At 40.5% G+C, this 22,030-nt stretch overlaps 1 protein-coding gene across 3 annotated transcripts in view; it reads right to left on the bottom strand.

Moving 5' to 3' along the window:
* Positions 1-3,125: 3,125 nt before the first annotated feature.
* Positions 3,126-22,030, bottom strand: part of LOC311081977 (uncharacterized protein) — a 70,270-nt gene continuing 51,365 nt past the window's right edge. Inside the window, exons 4-7 of one of the 3 annotated variants that reach the window (XM_084112725.1) lie at positions 15,726-15,945; positions 8,380-9,677; positions 5,890-6,816; positions 3,126-5,820 (exon numbers count right to left, since the gene is read on the bottom strand). In XM_084112725.1, coding sequence (XP_083968851.1) covers positions 15,911-15,945 — 35 coding nt within the window. In that variant the 3' untranslated portion in view covers positions 3,126-5,820; positions 5,890-6,816; positions 8,380-9,677; positions 15,726-15,910. Of the gene's footprint in view, positions 5,821-5,889; positions 6,817-6,973; positions 9,678-14,274; positions 14,871-15,725; positions 16,034-22,030 lie in introns of those variants that run through there. The other 2 variants (XM_084112726.1, XM_084112724.1) reach the window with 2 other exon arrangements.

Below are 22,030 nucleotides of genomic sequence, written 5' to 3' on the forward strand. Positions count from 1 at the left end.
ACCACAGGGAAGTCTGCTGAGCAAATTGCAAGTACTTTTTGAATGCTTATAGTTTTGTCCAGATTTGACTTTCCTTATCCAACCTGAGAATAATAAATAAATAGGTAAAAGGTGTAAAGATTAAAGGACACACCATAAAACACTATTTACATGTTTCAGAAACAGTGCATTTAATACGATTCAAAGTGCTTCCATAGACACAGATGAAACTTTACGTTTGGGGGTTTCAAAAAGAAAAAACAATCTCACTGAAATGTACTGTATTGTTGGCGCTAACAGTGGTTTTACACGGAAATTAATTTCAGGGTGTACAGGAAGAAAGGCTTGAAGATAGAAGAGTTCATACACTACATAGCAGAGGATAAGAGAAGAAAGATGAGGGAAAGATTATCACGTGGCAAGTTTATCTCGGTCATGTCAGTTGGATCCCTGGACAGTGAAGTGATGGAAGAAGAAATGGTCTATGTTAGGAGTGCCAGTAAGGGGAAGGTCAAAGTTGATTTTGTCGGGGCAAAAGCTGTCTCAAAGCCAGATGCTACAAATATAGCTGAAGCAGTGTGCAGTATAATGGAAAATGGAGTCAGCACTGTTTGGAAGGACAAGCTAGTTGCAATCACCACAGATGGAGCATCTGTAATGACAGGGGTAAAAAATGGTGTAGTAACAAAACTGCGTGCAGACAGACCAAATGTGCTGGGGATCCACTGCATGGCCCATAAGCTAGAGCTTGCCTTTTCAGACGGAATAAGGAAAAATGTGATGGCCAGGAATGTTGAGGACCAGTTGAGTGGACTCTACACCTTATATCATAAGAGTGGAGTGAACAGGGCCAGCCTAAAGCAACACTTCAGGGAGATCCACATGAAGGCTTTGATGCCAACCAGAGTAGGTGGAACCCGGTGGCTACCACATCTCTTCAAAGCACTTGACCATTTTCTCAGGGGATATGCTGGCATTGTACACCACTTAGAGGAGAAGGTATGTTAATGTATAGCCTACTAAAACCAGCAGTGTAGATGGATTATTTAATGTTTGCTTTCTTTTTCTCTTCATCAGTTTTAAATGCTGTCTGATATATTGCAGTTGTTTTGTTTGTAGTCCCAGGAGGCCACGAACATCAATGCTGTTCTGAGGTCCAAAGCCAAGGGGTTCCTCAACATAGGCAAGCATGGTGGAGTGCTCAGGTTTTGCTGCCTTCTCCATGACACCATCTACAGTATCAACTGATGTCACTGCAGAGGTCAGTGTCAACCCTGGCTGAAGCTCAGAGCTGCCTTTCCTCCACTCAGGCTCTCATAGAAAAGTACAAGTCAAGGTATGTATTATATATCCTACAATTTATGATTTGATTTTAGGTTGTGTTGGTGTGTTTTCATCTCAGTATAAATAAAAAATAATTAAAAAGATGCTCATCCATCTATCTCTGCACAACTGTAGACCTGGGCCTAAGCTGAGAGCAGTGCTGGACACAGACACCTATGAGGGAGTCCTCCTGAAGCCTACTGATGCCAACCAGCATGACAAGGCAAAGAATGAGCTCATCGATTCTCTGTGCCGGTGCATCACTGCTAGATTTAGTGATGTGAACAGTGGTGTCCTGCAGGCTATGCAGCTGACCAGTTTCCAGTGCTGGCCAGAGGCAGACACGAGTTCAGGTTAGCAATTCAAATGTAATGAACAAATCTTTACACATTTTATGTTTTAAGACAACTGCTTAACTTTATATTAATGTTTTCCCCATTGTTCTCAGATTTTGGTGATGAAGAGGTAAACAAACTCATCAGTCACTTCCAACCTCTTTTACTGTCTGCTGGAGTGGATGTGGAGTTGATCCCTGATCAATGGACAATTCTCAAGACTGAACTGTACACAGCAGGATTCAGTCAAGGTACTTGGAGAATGATGTTTGAGGAAAAAAAAAATCATACTGATGTACCTTATCAGTAGCATTTTTAAACAAGTGCTTGAAAAGTTCCCAAGCTCTATAGAAATGTCTAATATTGTAAGACAGTTTTATTTTGTTTATCAGGAATCAGAGTACATATCATTTGTTAAAGGTCCAAATTTGAATGCTATCTTTTAATAACTAAAGTTGCATTTGAAAATGTATAATTGTTTGCAAATGCATAATGCATATTGTCTGTCTCACCCTGCTACAGGAACCTTTGAGAAGACCTGGCCTACTGTGAACAGAATGCTGTGCCATCGGTGTCCTGATGTCCTTGATCTTTTTGATGCTCTCCTCACCATCCCTGCAACTACAGCTGACTGTGAAAGAGGGTTCAGTGCTATGAAGCAGGTAAATAGTGACTGGCGCTCACGCCTAAAAGGTGAGACCCTCTCTGACCTCCTTAAAACCCAGTTGTGCTCACCTGACATCAAAGACTTTGATCCAACCAAAGCCATTGACATCTGGCATGCTGACAGTTTGCGCTCACGCAGGCCTGACTTTGTGCGCAAACATGGAACAAAAGGAACAGAGGGTGGCTCAGATTCTGATGGCACCTCTGAAGAAGAAGAGCTCTGAAGACATGCGATTCAAATGATAGATAGATAGATCCCAAACTTGAAATTAAATGTTTGCACTTTCTGTGTATATTTTGTTGTATTGTACTTTGTGTTTTTCATGCCAGCAATTCTAATAAAATAATCAAATGCATTCAGTGGCACTCATAATTTCTCTTATTTTCACCGGAAAAAAATTGGCTACTGGATATTCTGATTGGCTGGTAACTTTAGAAAGTTACCAGCCACATTGGCTGGTGATCAAAAAAGTTAATTTAGAACCCTGGTGAGGAGATTAAGAAGATGGGAGGAGGAAAAATGCCGGCTGTTGCTTGTTCTCACACGACGCAAGAAGTGACCAAAAGAATTGGCCAAACTTCCAGCCAAGTCAGCTTTCCAATGAAAGCACAATGAAATAAGCAAAAAGGAAGGATGTGCTGAACTTGCTCTCTGAAATTGGTGCGAGTGTCAATGTGCCTTCTATGATAATGCACTCTCTCAGTCATGTTTTTACAAAGAATATTGTTATATTAATGCAATGGATTTATAGTATGCACAAGACAATCAATTCATAACAACTGTTACGATGACGCAGGAATGAAGCGGAGAGAGAATCCATATGCAAGCATACTTTAATAGAACAAACAGAACACGGAACTCAGGACAGGAAACAGCTACAACGACCGACAAACAATAACTGAAGCACAGAGGTTTATATACACAGGCAAACAAGCTAAACAAGATAACAAGGGGGTGTGGTTAATCAGAAACACCTGGGGAGACTAATAAACAAGAAAAACTACAAAGGACTACAAAACATGGCACAGGACAGGAAATAACAAAAGTCCACACAAGACAAGGGTGAACACAAGACAGGAATCATTACAACAACAAAGATGTCTTAAATATTAATGTAATTTTCTGTAGTCTAATACAAGAGGTGTCATGTGCAAATCAGTTTTCAATCTTCTTTACAGTTCTATTTTGAACCGTTTTACACAGATATTATATTAATGCAATGGATTTATAGTATGCACAAGACAACAAATTCAGTGTGTTAAAAATGAATGTGATTTTTATTAATTGTTTAAAACTTGAAGCATAACTCTGGCATCACTCAACCCAATAGCTTTTGGTGACCTTGCTCAAAAGGGCTATGGGTTGAATAAAATCTTTTAAAAAAAAATGTTTAGGCCTACAAGTGATATAAAATTGATACTATAATATGTGAATCTTCTCTACAGTGTTCTTAATATGACAAAAGTATGTGTTTTTGTCTGTGAAACTTACTAAAAATATTATACTAATATTTTTATACTAATAAACTTAGTTTGTTGTGTATTTTCAACAGTTTCAATATGAAAAATAACTTTTATATTGATTCAATGGATTAATTGCATTTTTAAACGCCGATTATCCGTTTTTATAATAAATCTTTGAACATCAAAATCTGGAATTGAATTTTTTATTTTATTATAACATAAAAATGCTTTGTGAAAGTTTGAAACAAAAAAATAGTGTTTTTTATCTTGCCACTTTCTTGGTAAAGAAAACACATTTTTACTCTAATTAATCAAAATGGATTTGATTGGCATTGAATGGTTTTGAAACCAAACTCTTCAAGTATTCATTACTTCAATGAGTTCATTGTATCTGCATTAAATTACTACATTGTTTAAATTAATAAATTTTTAGTTAACTGTCTAAGTTATGTATTTCAGAAATGTATGTCACGGTGTGACAAAAGCCAGATAAGGAGAGAGAGTAAAATCCTCTTGAAGGCAGTATTATTTGGAGACCTCTTGTGGATGGTCGTCTCATCACACCGCGAAATCTGCTGCCATGGCAGCGAGGCCAATTGCCTGATTGACAACAGGTGAGGAGAATTACAGAGAGTGTTGTGAGAGGAACGTGCATTAAGATGGGGCTTTAAAAAGAGAGAGGAAACAGACGGTCGGGGTGGTTCTCCTCCCGTGAGATACTGTGTTCTGTCGGCGGGTTGTTTATATTTGAAGCTGGACTGTGAAGCAGGGCGAAGATTGAAGCCGAGAAATGGACATGAGAGAGTGAAGTTTTGTCAATGAGATCTAGGGGATATCGTCAACAGTGGGAAAGACGCAAAGTGATGAGTATTTGATCCGTTGTTTATATGCACTGACACTGAAGTGGTGTGGAAAGTCTGGAAAGCGTGTGGCACGAGTGAAGTATTACACCGAGTGAATTAATGATCTGTCTCCAACCTTTGTTCTTCCTGCATTGAATGTGACGATTACTACATCCGTTTGACTGTCTCTGAGAGAAGTGGAGCCCGTGTAGAGACGAGAGTCGATCTGGTGGGAGAAAGACCGGTGGGTGAGTGCTGGCCCGAATGCACGTGTGTGAGTGGAATGCAGTGCCTGAAGTGACGATTCACACAGTTTGTGTTATGGAGTGAAGTTTATCGTGTGGAGAAGTATTAATAGTCTGCTGTGCACTCGCTTCTATAGTCTATCACCCGCTGTCTCTGAACGGGGTTCGTTACATCCAGCGTCCAACTTACCATTTGAGACAGTCCCACTCTGTGAATGCTGCTGATCCATTAATTCCTGTTACATTGTTGCAGCGTACAGTTGAACTGGAGCGTCTTGCTTAAAGCAATCTTCCTGTCTGGTGGTCTCCACATGTCCCGATCGAAAGCCGCTGCCCTGGTTGGAAAGGAGAGAAGGTAGTACAGATGAATGTTTCATCCACTGTTGAATGGTCAAATCCTGTTGCATTGTTGCAGTGTACAGCTGAACTGGAGCGTCTTGCTTAAAGCATCCTTCCCGTCTGGTGGTCTCCACACGTCCCTATCAAAAGCCGCTGTCTGGTTGGAACGAGAGAAGGTATTGCAGCTGAATGTTTCATTACTGCTGAATGGTCAAATCCTGTTGCATCGATACAGTGTACAGCTGAAGTGGAGTGTCTTGCTTGGAGCATCCTTTCCGTCTGGTGGTCTCCACATGCTTCATCGAAAGTCGCTGTCCTGTTCAGAAAAGGTATTTGAAATGAACGTTTGATATGCTGTTGAATAGTTAACTCCTGCTACCTGGTTACAGTGCACAGCCGAAGTGGAGTGTCCCGCTCAAGTGTTCTCTCCGTCTGGTGGTCTCCAAATGTCCCATTGAAGGCTTGTCCTGTTCAGAATGAGAGAAGGTATTTCAATTGAACGTTCCATATGCTGTTGGGAAGTTAAATCCTGTTACCTGGTTACAGTGTACAGTCAAGTGGAGTGTCTCCCTCAAAGCGTCTTCTCCGCCTGGTGGTCCCCACCTGTCCCCACTGAAAGCCTCCGCCCTGCTCAGAAAGAGAGAAGGTATTTCAATTGAACGTTCCATATGCTGTTGGGAAGTTAAATCCTGTTACCTGGTTACAGTGTACAGTCAGGTGGAGTGTCTCCCTCAAAGCGTCTTCTCCGCCTGGTGGTCCCCACCTGTCCCCACTGAAAGCCTCCGCCCTGCTCAGAAAGAGAGAAGGTATTTCAATTGAACGTTCCATATGCTGTTGGGAAGTTAAATCCTGTTACAGTGTACAGTCAAGTGGAGTGTCTCCCTCAAGCGTCTTCTCCGCCTGGTGGTCCCCGCCTGTCCCCACTGAAAGCCTCCGCCCTGTTCAGAAGGAGAGAAGGTATCACTGTTGAGCGTCGCATCTTGTTGAACCATTGAACCCTGTTGTATTGTTGCAGGGCACAGTCAAAGTGAAGTGTCCTCTTGCCGGGTGGCCTTCCGTGCCTGTGTTGCAAATTGTTGCTGCTGTTCGGAAGGAAGGAGAATAGCCGCGGCACGTGGCTCAATCAAAGTGTCGTCTTGCTGTCCACGGTCCCCTCCTGGCCCGGCCTGCTCGCCACCTGCGCCCCTGTGACCCGTCTGAATTGAGGATCCCCGTCCTCTGGATACTTACCTCTGGGCAGCCTCCGGCACTCGTTCCATCCTCACCACGAGTATTTACCTGGTTCCAGTCCGAATGGGGTCCGAGTAGCCAAGACGTCCTTGTGAGCCCTGTAAAGAGTACTTACCCAGTGACCTACCTGGATGGTGTGTGTCCTCCTTGATTCCTCTCCGACGAGCCGCAGGGTGTTCATGAACGTCCATCTCGCTCCGGTCCAGGGGCCCATCGAATTGCTTCTGGCGACAAGAAGGAAGATTTTAATTAGGACTTTTCAAATTATCTGCTTTTAACTCAATAAAGAAATTATTCCTTTATCCTCTGTCTGCTGTTTGGTTCCTTGACACGCTCCTCGAGGCGGTACCCGGTCTCCAGGGGTGGGTGCAGTCTGGCTTGGCCCACCCCGACCTGTGACATGTACATATACAAAATCAGTTACCTCTAATAACAGAACACTCTAAATTGTAATATGGACTTTCTGTTAAGCTGCTTTGAAATGATGTGTATTGTGAAAAGCACTATACAAAAAAAACGTGAATTGAAAAAATAGAGCCGTTTCCCCGTTAACCTCTATAAACAAAGCAGTTGCTGCAATAACCACAACTTTATTAGACATTACAGGGAGGTAAAATGAAAAGAAAATGCCCTCTAGGAATGACAAAATAAAGATATAATTTTGCATATTCATTGAATTTAAAATAAAATTCACATTTTACATACAAAAACAGTGCATTTGAATGATGTAAATGGTGATACACAAGGCAACTTTTTGAGCAAAGTTGCTGGGCAATCTTGCTGAGCGATTGTTGCTTGGGCACTTTCCCATTGAAAATGGGCAGTATATTTCTATCTGGATAATTTAGATCAGTCGTGGGCCCTGTCTCATCTGGTTGCCCGTTGATGGCAACATTGCCCAGCAGCATTGCTCAAAAAGTTGCCATGTGTATCATCACCTTTAGAAGCTAACAAAATCATTAAAACGCAACATTGACTATCCAGTTTACCCACTTGTGGCACTGCTATGTTGTTCATTCGAAACATTGCAGAAATAGAGATGCTCAATGCATTTTCTGCGCTGCTTTTCCATTATGTCCTATGTAAACATGGGCTGGACGGACATATTTGATTTGTTTATTTACCAGGACTTATATACACAAGACACAGCTGAACAAGAAAATCAAGGGTTTTAGGATGATTTGAAAATTGCAGCCAGGTGAGTTGGATCTAAATTTAACAGGACAGTGGGTCTCCAGGAGACATGTCCTACAGCATTGGTGTCAAGCAACTGAAATGAAAGCTGACCATGACTGCAACAATAAATAAGAACAAATAAGTTATTTTGTTATACTGACAGGAAGAATATTATGTTGATATAAATTGTGTTGATATTCCATTATGTTGATATAAACTGCCTAACCAAAGATAATATGTATCACCATAATGGTGACTTCAAACAAGATTTTAGGAAATCAACATTCATTTATAAATTAACCTATGATGCTCACAATATTTTCAGTTGTATTTAACAACATTAATGAGGGAATGCAATCAAATATATAAAAAACCTAACTGGAGAAGTGGGGGAAATTAGTGAAAATTATATTAAGATTGCTACACCTCAGAATATCTTTTTATGCTTGACTAAATAGCACTCGAACAAATCATTTCATCTTAACTAGGGTTTTCTGAGTAACAAAGCATAGCATGCAAATAGTACAGTTATTTATAAACCACACAGTTGTAATCAAAATTATTCAACCCCTATTGCAAATCAGGTTTATTGGCAAAATTAACAGCATTTAAGCTGTTTGCAATGAACAAATCAAATGAAAGTAATTGAAATAGCTCAACACAACAAATGTTGTAATTGGTTTCATCAAATCAACAGAAAATGCAACATTTAATGACTTCTGCAGTCTCAAAGTTATTCAACTCCCTGAATAAAATAAGATTGCTTATACTTCAAGGTACCTTTTTATCTGAAACTCTATCCACAGAGATCATGTATGAACGGCTTTCTCCAAGGTGAACTACCATGTGCCTTTTAAAGTTTCCTTTTACAGTGAAACTTATTCCACACTGTTGGCAGGTGTAAGGGTTCTCTGCAGTGTGAACTCTCATGTGGACTTCAAGGTTTCCATGTTGATCAAAACTCTTTCGACATTATTTGCAGGTTTAAGGGCTCTCTGCAGTGTGAATTCTCATGTGTATGTTAAGGTTTCCTTTTCGTTTGAACCTCTTTCCACACTGTTGGCAAGTGTAAGGGCTCTCTCCAATGTGAACTACCATGTGCATTTTAAGGTTTCCTTTTCGGTTGAAACTCTTACCACACTGTTGGCAGGTGTAAGGGCTCTCTCCTGTGTGAACTACCATGTGCATTTTAAGGTTTCCTTTTCGGTTGAAATTCTTACCACATTGTTTGCAAGTGAAAGGCTTCTCTGCAGTGTGAACTCTCATGTGGACTTCAAGGCTTCCATGTTGACTGAAACTCTTTCCACACTGAGGGCATTTGTAGGGTTTCTCTCCAGTGTGAATTCTCATGTGGTCTTCAAGGCTTCCATGTTTACTGAAACTCTTTCCACACAGAGGACATGTGTAGGGTTTCTCTCCAGGGTGAGATCTCATGTGGACTTTAATGTCTCCATGCTGATCAAAACTCTTTCCACATTGTTTGCAGGTGTAAGGTTGCTCTTTGGTGTGAATTCTCATGTGGTTATTAAGGTTTCCTTTTCGGTTGAATCGCTTTGCACACTGTTGGCAGGTATACGGCTTCTTTCCCATGTGAACTTCCATGTGAACTTCAAGGTTTTTATGCTGACTTAAACTCTTTCTAGACCGTTGGAAGGTGTCATGCTTCCCTTTATTGTGAATCCTCATGTGGTTATTAAGGTTTCCTTTTCGGTTGAATCTCTTTCTACAATGTGGGCAGGTGTGTGGCTTCTTTCCCTTGTGAACTACCAAGTGGATTTCAAGGTTTTTATGTTGATAAAAACTCTTTCCACACTGTTGGCAGGTGTAAGGCTTCTCTTTATTGTGAATTCTCATGTGCCTGTTAAGGCTTCCAGTTTGAGTGAATCTGTTTCCACACAGGTGGCATGTGAAATAACTTTTAGTTTCTGTCTTTTGATCTTTTTCTTGTGATGAAGTCTTTTCAGTCTGTGAGCAGCTAAAAGATTTTTCTTCAGTTGTGAAATCATGACAATTCTCATAATGATCTTTGTCTGCCATTTCATTCAGTACTTGACTCTCCTCTTTCAGCGCCATCAGGTCTAAGGCAAAAAAGACAAATAAAAGTTAAATGGTTTAATGGCACAAAGCAACAGACATTAAAATATACATACAACTAGATCCTATACTCACTTGAAAAAGGTGTTGAATGTGTAGTGACTAAGACAGATCAGACATTATTTACAGTTTAATTATTTACTATTTAATAAATAATCCACAATACCCCTCACCCGACAAGCAAACTACGAGTTAGATTCAATTCTGTAAACCCCAAACTGTTTACTGGTTACCATAGCAGCAAAAAACACATCATCATTTTTACACTTGAGAAATGGATACATTTATCCAAGTTTCCCATCTCTAGATTTTCCTTTTGAATTGGTTTTGCCTATGGAGTAATTCACACTCTTTTGAAATTATGTTTTAGAATTGCTCATCGTAGTTAACAAAGATCACATGTATAGCATGTTTTGCATCCATGACCTGCAATTTAAATTTTCTGTATGTTCATGTACTTTATATGTTGCTAACTCTGTTATGTATTAATATTATAAGAATCTTTCCCTCAACTAATCTGATTAATGCATAACACCCACTACAAGACAAAGGTTCACAAACTTTCTTTCTGAAAGTTTAACTCTTTATTCACTCAATCACCTCCTAAGTGAGTGACATCATCACTCCTCAAAAGGAGTCACTGATTACAAGATCTCATGAGCTTTTGGGAATTCAGGGGAGAAATTTGGACATGAAGATGCTGAGCTAACCAGTTTGTGCCAGGCCTTGAACAGGAACTTACGGACCTACCAGTGAGAGTCCTAAACACTATATGAGCCTAGAGCCCCATCCACAAGACGCCTTAAGTTGTCTGTTTTCCCTGATTGGTGCTCAGCCCGCAACCAAAACCCTACTTCATATGAAGTACCGCTGGTGCTTTCCTTTCTACAAGAGCTACTGGACGCGGGTCGCTCCCCCTCCACGGTCAAAGTCTATGTGCTGGCCATAGCAGCTTTCCACACTCCTGTGGCCGGGCAATCGTTGGGTAGAAGCAACCTGATTGTTCGCTTCCTGAAAGGGGCAAGAAGGCTCAACCGTTCTCGCCTTCTAACCATACCCTCTAGGGACATATCGATGATCCTTAGGGCCCCCATTTGAGCCGTTACAGTCGGCCAAGCTAAGCCCACTTTTGCTCAAGACTGGACTCCTGCTAGCTTTAGCGTCGGTCAAGAGAGTGGGCAATTTACAAGCCCTCCCGTCAGCGCTTCCTGCCTCAAGTTTGGGCCTAGCGACTATAAAGTCGACCTCAAGCCATGGCACGGCTACGTGCCCAAAGTGCTCCGTTCAGAGCACAAGTTATTTTGTTTTCTGCATTTCCCGCTTCAGAAGACGAGCGAGAACTACACGAGTAAACGTTTCGTAAGGGAACATCTCAGTTACTAACGTAACCTTGGTTCCCTGAGATAACATTAACGAGTATTGCGTAGACGGCCATGCTATGAAGCACATGACTTGGCGTTCGTTGCTTTAACCTAATCTATGCAGCCTAACATTGAATTATAGAAGTTGATAATGTGTTATGTGTATGCTAGGTCAAAGAGATTAGTGTTTTTAGTCTAGATTTAAACTGACAGAGTGTGTCTGCTTCCCAAACAATGTTAGGAAGACTGTTCAAAAGTTTTGATGATAAATAGGAAAAGGATCTACCGCCAGCAGTATTTTGATATTCTAGGTATATGACTTACAGACAGTAACTAACAGACAGAAAATCAACTGTAAAGTGCTCATGTAGGTTTCATGTTCAGGTTTTCATGCACATCTTTTAGATTCTTGATATTTATTCAAATAAATATGAGCTATGCGGTACTGAAAAAATAGGTATATTTACATATGACTTGACAGTTTATTTTATTAAATATAAAAAATATAAAAAGGTGTGCATCATGCCTGAAACTTATATGAACACTTTACAGCTGGTTTTATGACTGTAAGTCATTATCTTCAAATGCAATTGAAGTTAGAAAATTGTATACCCATGTCGTATGTAACTTTAGAGTTGGTCTCAACTTTATGCCAACTTTATGCCAGTATATCACTGGGAAACACTTAGCATGAAACTTTGATCGTTATGCTCATATTCTGAGTCCATCTGCTTGCCTGTAATCTATATTGTATAGCCTACATCCCCAATAAGGTGCAAGTTTGGTCCTTTATATTACTGTATTAGTCCATTAAGCTACGTTAAGTGTTTGATGTCCCAACCTATCCCACTGGTTCCTTGATATGTACACCACAAGTGGAACCAGATTTGACACAGGAGAGCTCATCTTCCAAAAGATTGATTCCACCTTACAAGACAATTGCATTCCATGGTGCAACTGTGTTGGCCTCTCTGTGGACAATGCAGCCGTAAACAATGGACAACACAATTCAATTGTGCCAAGAGTTCTACATGTCATGTTTTTCACAAGGCTGCAAAGCAAATAGGTCTAGACCTTTTGCCGAGGTAAGATTGTTGGCTGAATATATGCTTAATATATAGGTGACATACAGATGATGAATTTACTAAAAATGATTAATTTCAGATGGCAGATTTTTTTATCTTGAAGACGTGGTTAATTTGGTCTTTTGGTTTAAAGGCAGCAGCAATCGCAAGGGCTTTCTGGCAGGTTCTTGCACCACTTACCCACAGCCAATGTTCACCTACACTCATTCCATTCTTCTCTTCCTTCTCTCCCCACACAAAGAACAATTTCTCTAAAGTTCTCTGTGCCAGCCTTAATACAACCTGTCCCTTAGACCCAATCCCCTCCCTCCTTCTATAGCAGTGGTTCCCAACCTTTTTTGTCTGAGACCCCCTTTTTCCCAAGAAAATATTTAGGGCCCCCTTCACATAAAATGATATCATCGCTTTTGTCAGCTTGCAGCAAGGATGACAATTTTTTTTTTTTTTTAAACAAATAGTATGTTTATTACTATAACCAGATATGTTTATGCACAAATAATAGCCTATCATTTTGAAAATACTATAACAAAAATATCAGTAGGCCATTTGAAAGCTCAAAACTTTTCAAAATATGACACGATCCCCCAAAGAGCTCACTGAGGCCCCTTGTGGGCCAAGATCCCCCGTTGGGAACCGATGTTCTATAGCCGGGGTTTTCAAAGTGTCCGCAGCAAGTTGGGAGAATAAAAAACGCAAAAAATATTTATATAGTAATCTTTAGAGATGCACCGATTGATCGGCTGGTGACCAGAATTGGCCGATTTTCACGTGATCTGCCATGACCGGTGACCGGCTGGTCTTATGTCGATTTTATGCCGGTCAAATGCACTGGGGCGCCGCATTATTAACACCGCGCAACATCAGCATCACACGTGCACACGGAACGCACCTCGTGAATTACGGCCGTTTCAGGCCGCAAGTGCGAGCGGCACTTGAGCAGTGCGTAATTTTTCGGCGTGCATGTTAAACAATAATTGCATTCACTTATACTGCGAGCAGGAGCAGCGCGTGAGCAGCAGTGAAGCGGGGGTTTTGGCGCCGCAACTATATTTGCTGCGCTGCTAACGATGGGTTCAATAACGCATCCTGCAAAAAGGGGGGCCTTGGCCAGAACCTAGTGGTATTTGAGGGGCTTCGTCATGGAAAAGTTTGGGAACCCCTGTTCTATAGGACATATCACCAACATTAAAGGCTTTCTCACCAGAGGAACCATTTCATAGTTCCTAGAACTAATGGCAGAATTACACGCTTTCCGTGTTCGCACCACAGGAACTGGGAACTGGGAACGATTTAGGTCCTAGGAACACCTTTTGGGAGAACTAAATTAGTGTCTAACCCAGCACAATAAGAACGATCAGTGAGATAAATCTAGGCTGATTGGCCAAACGCACATGAAACACCAGAACCCGGCGTTTAGAAAAAGTTATGTACACACAGATTATAGCCTATGTATTTACTCCACTGACCATGTCTATGAACATGGAAAACAGTGATAGATGGACCTCTCAACCTTTATGCTAAAGAGAAAATCCAATGCGACTTTGAGAGGATCAAGCGAAACATGATTATGTATTTATGCTCTGAAAAAAAAAATCCCTCATCTACAACAAATATACAACTAATCATTGCACAGGGCTTAAAGTTTTCCGGCATCATGCCGGATCTCTGGTGGGCAGTGTTTGACAGTGGGGGAAAAAAGAATAGTCCTACATTTAAAAAAAACTTGCTGATATCACGTTCAAGTTCATGAGTTCACCCACCAATGGTATGAGAGGAACACAGCTTTCACTCTCAATCAAACAAACATTACAAGCCAATCAGAAGTAGAATGGGGGGGGGTCTTGGAAAAAGTGTGGTTGAGATCCAGCAGCAACCAAGTCTTACTAAGCATATGTGGCAGTTTGCAATTTTTAGGTTAAGTCCGACTACGCCACCCAGAAATAGTCCGGGAACCCACAGGTTATTCAGGTACACAAAGCACGCAGATCCGTAGTGGCTGAGTTAAATAGCAGACAACGATGATCGTACAAAACAGTTTTTATTCAAAAAGACACCATTTAATAAATACGACACGATCTTCAATAATAAATCGTAGAGTCAGATAAAACAACAATCACGCACACACACACACATACCACTTCAGAACCTGGGGGATTTGTCCTGACTATTAGATCAACACAGCAACCACTCGTGCTCTCTCACAACACTCCACTCGCTGTGAACACTGCAAACTGTCAGTCAAACCACCACCACACCCAGAAGACTTCAGGAACCACGGGTACCCCAGATTCTGAAGGGAAAAGACAAGAACAATCAATATAACAATAAACACATACTCTTTCCACATAAAACTCTGTCAATAAAGCATATAGTCGCACCCGGCCGTAAAGGCCTGTCTTTCTCAGTAACAATACCAGCCAACCAGCTGATGCTCGTGGACCGTGATCAACACGATAGCGGGCGTTAATGGGTCATTCCCATAGATGTTGACAAACACAAAATAAATCACAACAGTAAATCAATACAACACAAACGGAAAATCAATTCAACACAAACAAAACAAAAATACAAAAGAAAACTAAACCTTCCTGATGTACAAATATAAGGGTGACACACATAGACCTTCGTCGCGGTAAGGTTACCCGTTCTCAGTCCGCCCGTCGAGAAACACTGTGACAGCCCCAATTTAGATGTATCCTGGCAGGCTGTACGCTCGGCGCATATTTTGATCAGCTCTTTCGAACCCAGACGTTGAATCGTTAGGTTGATTGACTTTCACCTTTTGTCTTTAATGGCTCTGGGATGGCTCTTGGAATTGGAGTTCCTGGCCAGTATCAGCATGTGAATAGTTATGCTGATTCAATTGGACTCAGAGTAGGGTGTGTTCCTACTTCATTTGCATGCTTTGTTCAGAGTCTCCACCTCTATGTAATCCCTCCCCCTTGGAATGTATATAACTACAATGCATACTGTATTAGAGTTAGATCATGTTGGAAGTCTCTACAGCCGCATACAGTGGAGTTCTCAATAAAGAACAACTTCTGTTGAACGCGATCCCAACTGTCTCACTGGTCTCTGCTTCGATGAAAGAAAACTTTACAACACAAGGAAAATCATTTTCTAAAAATCTAATCTATAATTTTATTTGTTGCTACATAACACCACCCCCCGCCCCCAGAAAAAAGACCAAGCTCAGAATTTTTATTTGCTTTAACTCTTGATTGTATTCTTTGATTTATAAAAAAAAAATTAAGTAATATGGTTTTCTTTGTATTTAAATTAGAAGTTGATTTTGGGTTTAATTTCACAAGTAATTGTAAAAGGCTTCTTCTGTATAATTTTTCCTAGTTTAATTTGTGTCGTAATAACAAATGTAAGTTGAATCTTCTCAGGTGGATGGCAACGTTAGCATTTGTCTGGTCACGTAATCTCAACATGTCCGTCCACATGAGGTGACCCGAATAAATAAAACCACCTTAATAAGTACACTCATTTGACATTCTTCAAAAATATCATTCATTTCTTTAGAGCTAGCGTTTTTAATAATGATCAAATGACTGAATTCAGCTTCGAGAATGAAACCAACCTGTTTGTTCCTCAGTATCTTCTTGTTTCACACTGAATGTTTCTTCAGCCTTCATTTCTTCGTTCTCCTCTTTAATAAACACCATCTTTCTTTGTTCCTCAGTATTTTCTTGTTTCACTCTGCATGTTTCTTTAATCTTCACGTCTTCACTCTCCTCTTTAACAAATGGCATCTTTATAATAGTGTCACGTGGATCTCAGTCGCTTCACCAGGAGTTCTTCTAGAATAATTAACAGAAAGAAAAATAAATCCGAATTAAATCTGGGTGCGTCTCAATCAGCTCTAGTTCAATAGTTCAGCGAACTGGTAAGAGAGTCAGTCAGAGTAAGAGTTTATGGACTTTGCCTATGTTGCTTTTGGCTTGCTTAGTTGGGGACACTTAATATTTAACAGTATTATTGATCTGCCTGCAACTTCTTAAAAATGGTATTAACTAATTTATCAGACCTTGAGTATTTGAGGATGAGGGGAATAAATGTAGGACCAGACTGTATATAGCAGGGGTGCCCAATCCTGCTCCTGCCGATCGACTGTCCTGCACAGTTCATCTCCAACCCTAATCAAACACACCTGAAGCAACCAATTAAGGTCTTCAGGATCACTTGAAAATTAAAGGCAGGTGTGTTTGATTAGGGTTGGAGATGAACTGTGCAGGACAGTCGATCGGCAGGAGCAGGATTGGGCACCCCTGGTATAAAGTGTAGGACCTGTAGATATTTGGTGCAATTCATCAACATAGCTATTTCTTCTGTAAATAAATAAACATAACTACAGAAATGCCCAATATATTTGCATAACTATTTGTTTAAATAGTGTTACATGGTTATGGATTTAGTCATTAGATTATAATAACAATTATAGTTTATGATTTGCCTTACTGAAATGCGTCTACAATGTATGGTCTTAATGCAATACCATAATATGAATTTCTCCTTATATTGACTACTCAATTACTGGTTCTGATAAAGTGGTTTATTTTATTTATGAGTGATATATTTTAATTTATGACCATTGCATTTAGAGTTATCTGGAAAGATAGCAGAGGACCCGGGTGGCCTTGAATGCTTTTGCTGCTGCCAGTAGCTTTGTTAACCACCACGCAACCCATGCAATTGTGTAGGGCCCCACAGGTTAGAGGGGCCCACAGGTTAGAGGGGCCCCCTTCTCAGGGCCGCATTAACAATAGGGCTAGGCGGGGCTAAAGTCCTGGGGCCCGAGCAAGGAGGGGGCCTGTGATTGGCTGTGGAGTAGATTGACTAGGCATCTGCAACGCTGATTGCCAAAGCCTCACCACGCCCCCCACAAATTAGCCCTATTATTTAGTGGCGCTTTGCTGTAAATTGCATGCATTATCATATAATTATTATCATTATTATTATAGCAATTGACCGTTCGCAAAGACCCGCCTCCTTTAGTTACTGTTTCTGTGACAAGGCAGGCCGCTCTCATGAGTCACGCCAGACTTCATGTTCTCACTCACGCAGTGAAAAATACATTGCGGAGCAAAGACTGACTACACACCGTCAGACAAGAGACAGCAGCTTACTTTTGATATGAAACAAAGTCTCAACTTTCAAATATTGTCATTTAAGTAATCTAAATAATACTGTTTTTCAAGTCCATCGACATAAATCTACTGACTGCTTTGTTGTCTGACAAAATTTGCGGATTCGTCGTTATGATTGTTCAGATCGCCTGTCAATCTATTGTCAGTGCGCAGCAGGGCAAGGTGAATTGAAACGTCACGTTTGAATTTGGTATACCAATCATATGCATTTATTATATATTTAACTTGTGAACGACCGATCTGCTGCTGCACATAGGCCTATCAGGTGATTGCTGCCTGCGCCTTATTTGAATATACGCTTCCACCAATCAATCACCTCCACTCTTCACTTCATTCTAGTCTATTATGAAAATTGTCACTCTAAGAACAGTCTTCGTCTTAGATAGGTTAAAATGTCATCTATTCATAAAAAATGTGAGAATGGGGCTCAAAAAAAGGATTTTTTTTTAAAGACATACAGCAGAGGAAACATTAGCTACTCCGTAAAATCCCCAAGCTATTGGGTTATTTTAATTAAGCTGATGATGAGTGGTGGAAGTTGTGGAACAGCAAGTGGGCTGGGCACATGTTGGACCAGACGATGGGTGTTACGGCCCTGGACTCCCATATGAAGGGTGCCAAACACACAGCGTGCAGTACTGCTCGCCAGCGCCAGGCACCAATTGTGCAGTTCTGTGCACAGCAGACCTCTTTGGTTACTGATACTCCTCTGGCTAGCAGTAATGAAGAAATTGCTACATTAGAAGCATTGCCAACACAGCCAAGGAACATCCTATCTTACTGTGCGGCTCGACACCAACTCTGCGGGCAGAGGTGATGTGGGTCCTTAAAACAATCTCGGAGCACCACTCTTACACATTGAATGAGAACATTACAGAGGTTTTTAAAACCATGTTTCCTGACTCTGAGGTTGCAGCTAAATTCTTGTGTGGAAGCAACAAAACTGCATATATAACTAAATTCGGGTTGGCTCTCTTTATAACTAAAGAACTGACTGACCAGGTCAATATGGCCAAGGGGTTTGTGGTCATGTTTGCCGAGAGTCTCAATAAGATGACAAAGTAAGCAGTTGGACCTTCATATTTGTACTGGGTGGACGACCACATCCAGTCAAGATACATGGGCTCGCAGTTTATGGGTTATGAAACGGCAGTGGACGTGCTCAAACATTTCAAAGTAAGTTTTTTTCTGCATTTTATCAGCTAAATCACAGATAGCTAGAACTTAAATCATATAGCTTTGAACTTAAATCATGTAGCTTTGAACTTAAATCAGAGCCTGTGTAAGGGGTATAGGCGTTTGATGTTAGTGTGAGGAGCTTGTTTGTCTGGGTTGTTTCTACTCCTCTTTGCAGAATTTACAGCTACCTCATGAAATCCAGCTTGACTCAACTTAAGCCGCCTTTCCACTGCACACGACAAACGACAGCCGTCGGACCGGAAGTCATTTAATTCCAATGGAGAGTCATACGGGAGCCGCGGGGACTACCGATCATATGCGGATGCGGAAAATTCGGTTCCGATTTGAGCTTTGGATCCGTTGAAATATCTGACCTTCTGCGAATAGACCGTATGCGACCGGCCGACCGGATGTGATGTATTCCAATGTAGTCCAATCAAATCAGTGTGTGCAAGTCGAGAATTATTAATAGCCTACTTAAAAAAAAAAAACTTGATCCGGAATACTTAATACTTTTAAAAAATGCATGGTTATTCATAAATAAGTAAAAAATTATGAATTTAATATATATATATTAGTGTTGTCACGATACCAAAATTATTGTTTCGATACCAATACCAAGTCAAGAATTGCGATTTCGATACTTTTTCAATACTTTTCCTGAAAAGGGAGAAACACTCTCAAATATCATTGCTGTGCTTTGTTTTAAAACCTGGACAACATTCTAATCATATAACACACTAATAAATGAACATATGAACAGCAGATATATTAAACATTTGAACATAATATGAAATATCAAAATATAAAAAATAAATTAGAGCAATGACATTCAAGGTAAAAAAATTATAAATTTAGCAGCATTATCTCAGTTATCATAAGAAACATAAGAGTTACAGGTAATAACTTTATCTTGATTCTGAACTTTGAATAAAAATATGAACAGCGATTATACGATATGGAAAGTACTTCCATATTTCACACCTCGCGTCGTCTTTTTCTACCAGTCGTGGACCGGCGGCCACGGTATCACTTGTGCTCGCACATGCAGCCATCTTGCTGTAGTGTTTGTCACATGACAGCTGCAGCTTCTTTGCTGCGTGCGTGAGGAGAAAAAAACACAGACGTCCACAGGGAGGCACTGGAAGCGTGCGTTGCACACACCAACATGAAATACGTCTCTTACAAATCTGGAACGCGGTCATTCTTAGAAGTATCTATACTATTAAATTTAGGAATCATGACGTTTTTAATTTCCGAGAATCGCGATACTTTTGAAGTATCGGTGCACCGTGCAACACTAATATATATACACGGACGGACGTGTTCATTGTTTATGCCGTATCCCGTACATAGTGATTGTTAAAGGACTGGTACACGAGACATTTGATATAAACCACTACCTTTTGCTAAGTTGTGATTTGTTATGTTAAGCCTTATCCTTCATCCGAATCCATATCGAAGCAGAGCATGGTAGGGAGGTGGGAGCCTCTTTAAATTATTCATTTTCTCTTGTTTATGATAAGTAGAGAGGTTAGTATCTAGGTTAGTATCCTTAAATTAGTTAGCTTTTATTTTGTTATTTGTTTTGGCTTTTACCCCTCCTGAAATTTAGGTTGCTCCTTATTTACTTGTGTTAATAAATTAAATTTTTGCTCTTTAAAGAGTGATTTGGTGTTTTAAAGCCTTGGGAGTGAGAGCGGGGACTCCAGGGATCTTGTTGATTGGATCCCTGTTCATTTTTATGGATGGTTTTGTTCTCTTTGAGTAGAGATTTGAATTAATTTGTAGAACTAACATACTCGAATACGAGAACAAGTGGTGTTTTATCAAGAACAAGTTGCTCGCGTAATAGCTTTAAGGGGCCCCGAACCTTATGTCCAAAAATGAGCTCCGCAGGACTAAACCCTAATGATTCTTGAACGGTTTCCCTTTTCGCGAATAAAAGCAAAGGGAGATTATCAGCCCAGTCCTTACCGGCTTCTACACAGTGAGCCCACATCATTGATTTGAGCATCTGGTGAAATCTCTCTGAGCTCCCTGCGACTGCGGATGATATGCGCGCGACACTACGTGATTATCATAAATTCCTTTCAACACTTGCTCAAACACTTTAGATTTAAAATTTGTTCCCTGATCGGTCTGGACCACACAAGGTAACCCAAACATTGAACAAAATTTAATCAACTCTTTCACAATGGTTTCCGCTTTGATGTTACGCAATGTTATTGCCTCTGGAAAACGAGTCGCCGCACACATTAGCGTTAAAATATACTGATAACCCGCTTTCGATTTCAGTAGGGGACCATCACAGTCTAGAATGAGTCGCTCGAATGGTTCTCCCATCACTGGAATAGGCTGCAAAGGAGCCGGACGAATTGTTTGATTGGGTTTACCTGCGAGTTGACAAGTGACATGAACGACATTGGTTTGACACAGCAGCTCTTAAACCAGGCCAATAAAAATATTTAGCCACTCGCATGAATGTTTTAGTACTGCCTAAATGACCAGACAGGGGGTGGTCATGAGAAAGTTTAAGCACAGCCTTTCGATAACTAGCAGGTAATACAATATGATACTCAGGACTTAATCCAGCCTCTTTCGCATTACGAGACAGCCACTCACGCATCAAGATGCCTGAGTCCCAGAAAAATCGTACCCCATCAGCATTACCTCCTTTCCTTTTACCCTCCACGGCCTCAAAACAGCGCGTTCTCTCCCCATCATTAGAGAAGGTTCTTGATCAGGAATCTCATTATTTGCATTACCCACACTGGAATATACAGATAATCTTAACTCAGAGGGAGAATCTGGAGAGCAAGAAAAGTGTCAGACAGATTAATCACATCCTCATTTTTGCGTGCCTGTGCACGAGTGACAGCACATGCTGAAAATCTTGAAGGGAATCGACTGGCATGCTCCGGATCACAAAAAATTCTTAAAAGTTCTCTAAGATTAGGAGACTTTTATAAAGAAGCTAAAAGCAACTTCCAGTTAAGTATAAGACTGATTCTTAAGTGCTGCAAACTAAGGATTACAATGATGTCAACCAAAAATGGCCACCATCAACCACTGATTAAGCCAATAGTGAGCCTGAAGGGGTGAGGTCACAGCAGCATGACACCAATGATTTAATGTAATTATAATAAAATAATTTCATTAAGACACTGAAACTTTAATATTTAAATTTATTTTAAAAAAATTGCTTTGTATTGTGCAAAACTACCACAAACTAGTATTGATGCTGTGGAATCCCCTGTCGGAAAATGAGGCAAAGGAAAATTGTCAGATTCACCCTTTATTCAAATAGTATTAAAAATGTGTTAAAGATTTTGTAAGCATATTGTGTAGTTGTGCCTGGAGTCAATTGTTTATTTGTAATAACTTAAACATTCCAAATTGCACAGACATGGACGAATACTCCTCTGTATTGTCAATGTGGTGAGTAATTAATAGTTTCTGTGTGCTTCAGCAGGTTGTTGGTGTCATCAGGCTCATCCTCCTTTGTTTTGGCTCTGTTTGTCTTTCTTTATTGATTGATGAGTCTATTTTCATTGTA

The sequence above is a fragment of the Abramis brama genome, assembly GCF_963993115.1.
Source record: "Abramis brama genome assembly, chromosome: 4".
In the NCBI taxonomy this organism is placed as follows: Eukaryota; Metazoa; Chordata; class Actinopteri; order Cypriniformes; family Leuciscidae; genus Abramis; species Abramis brama.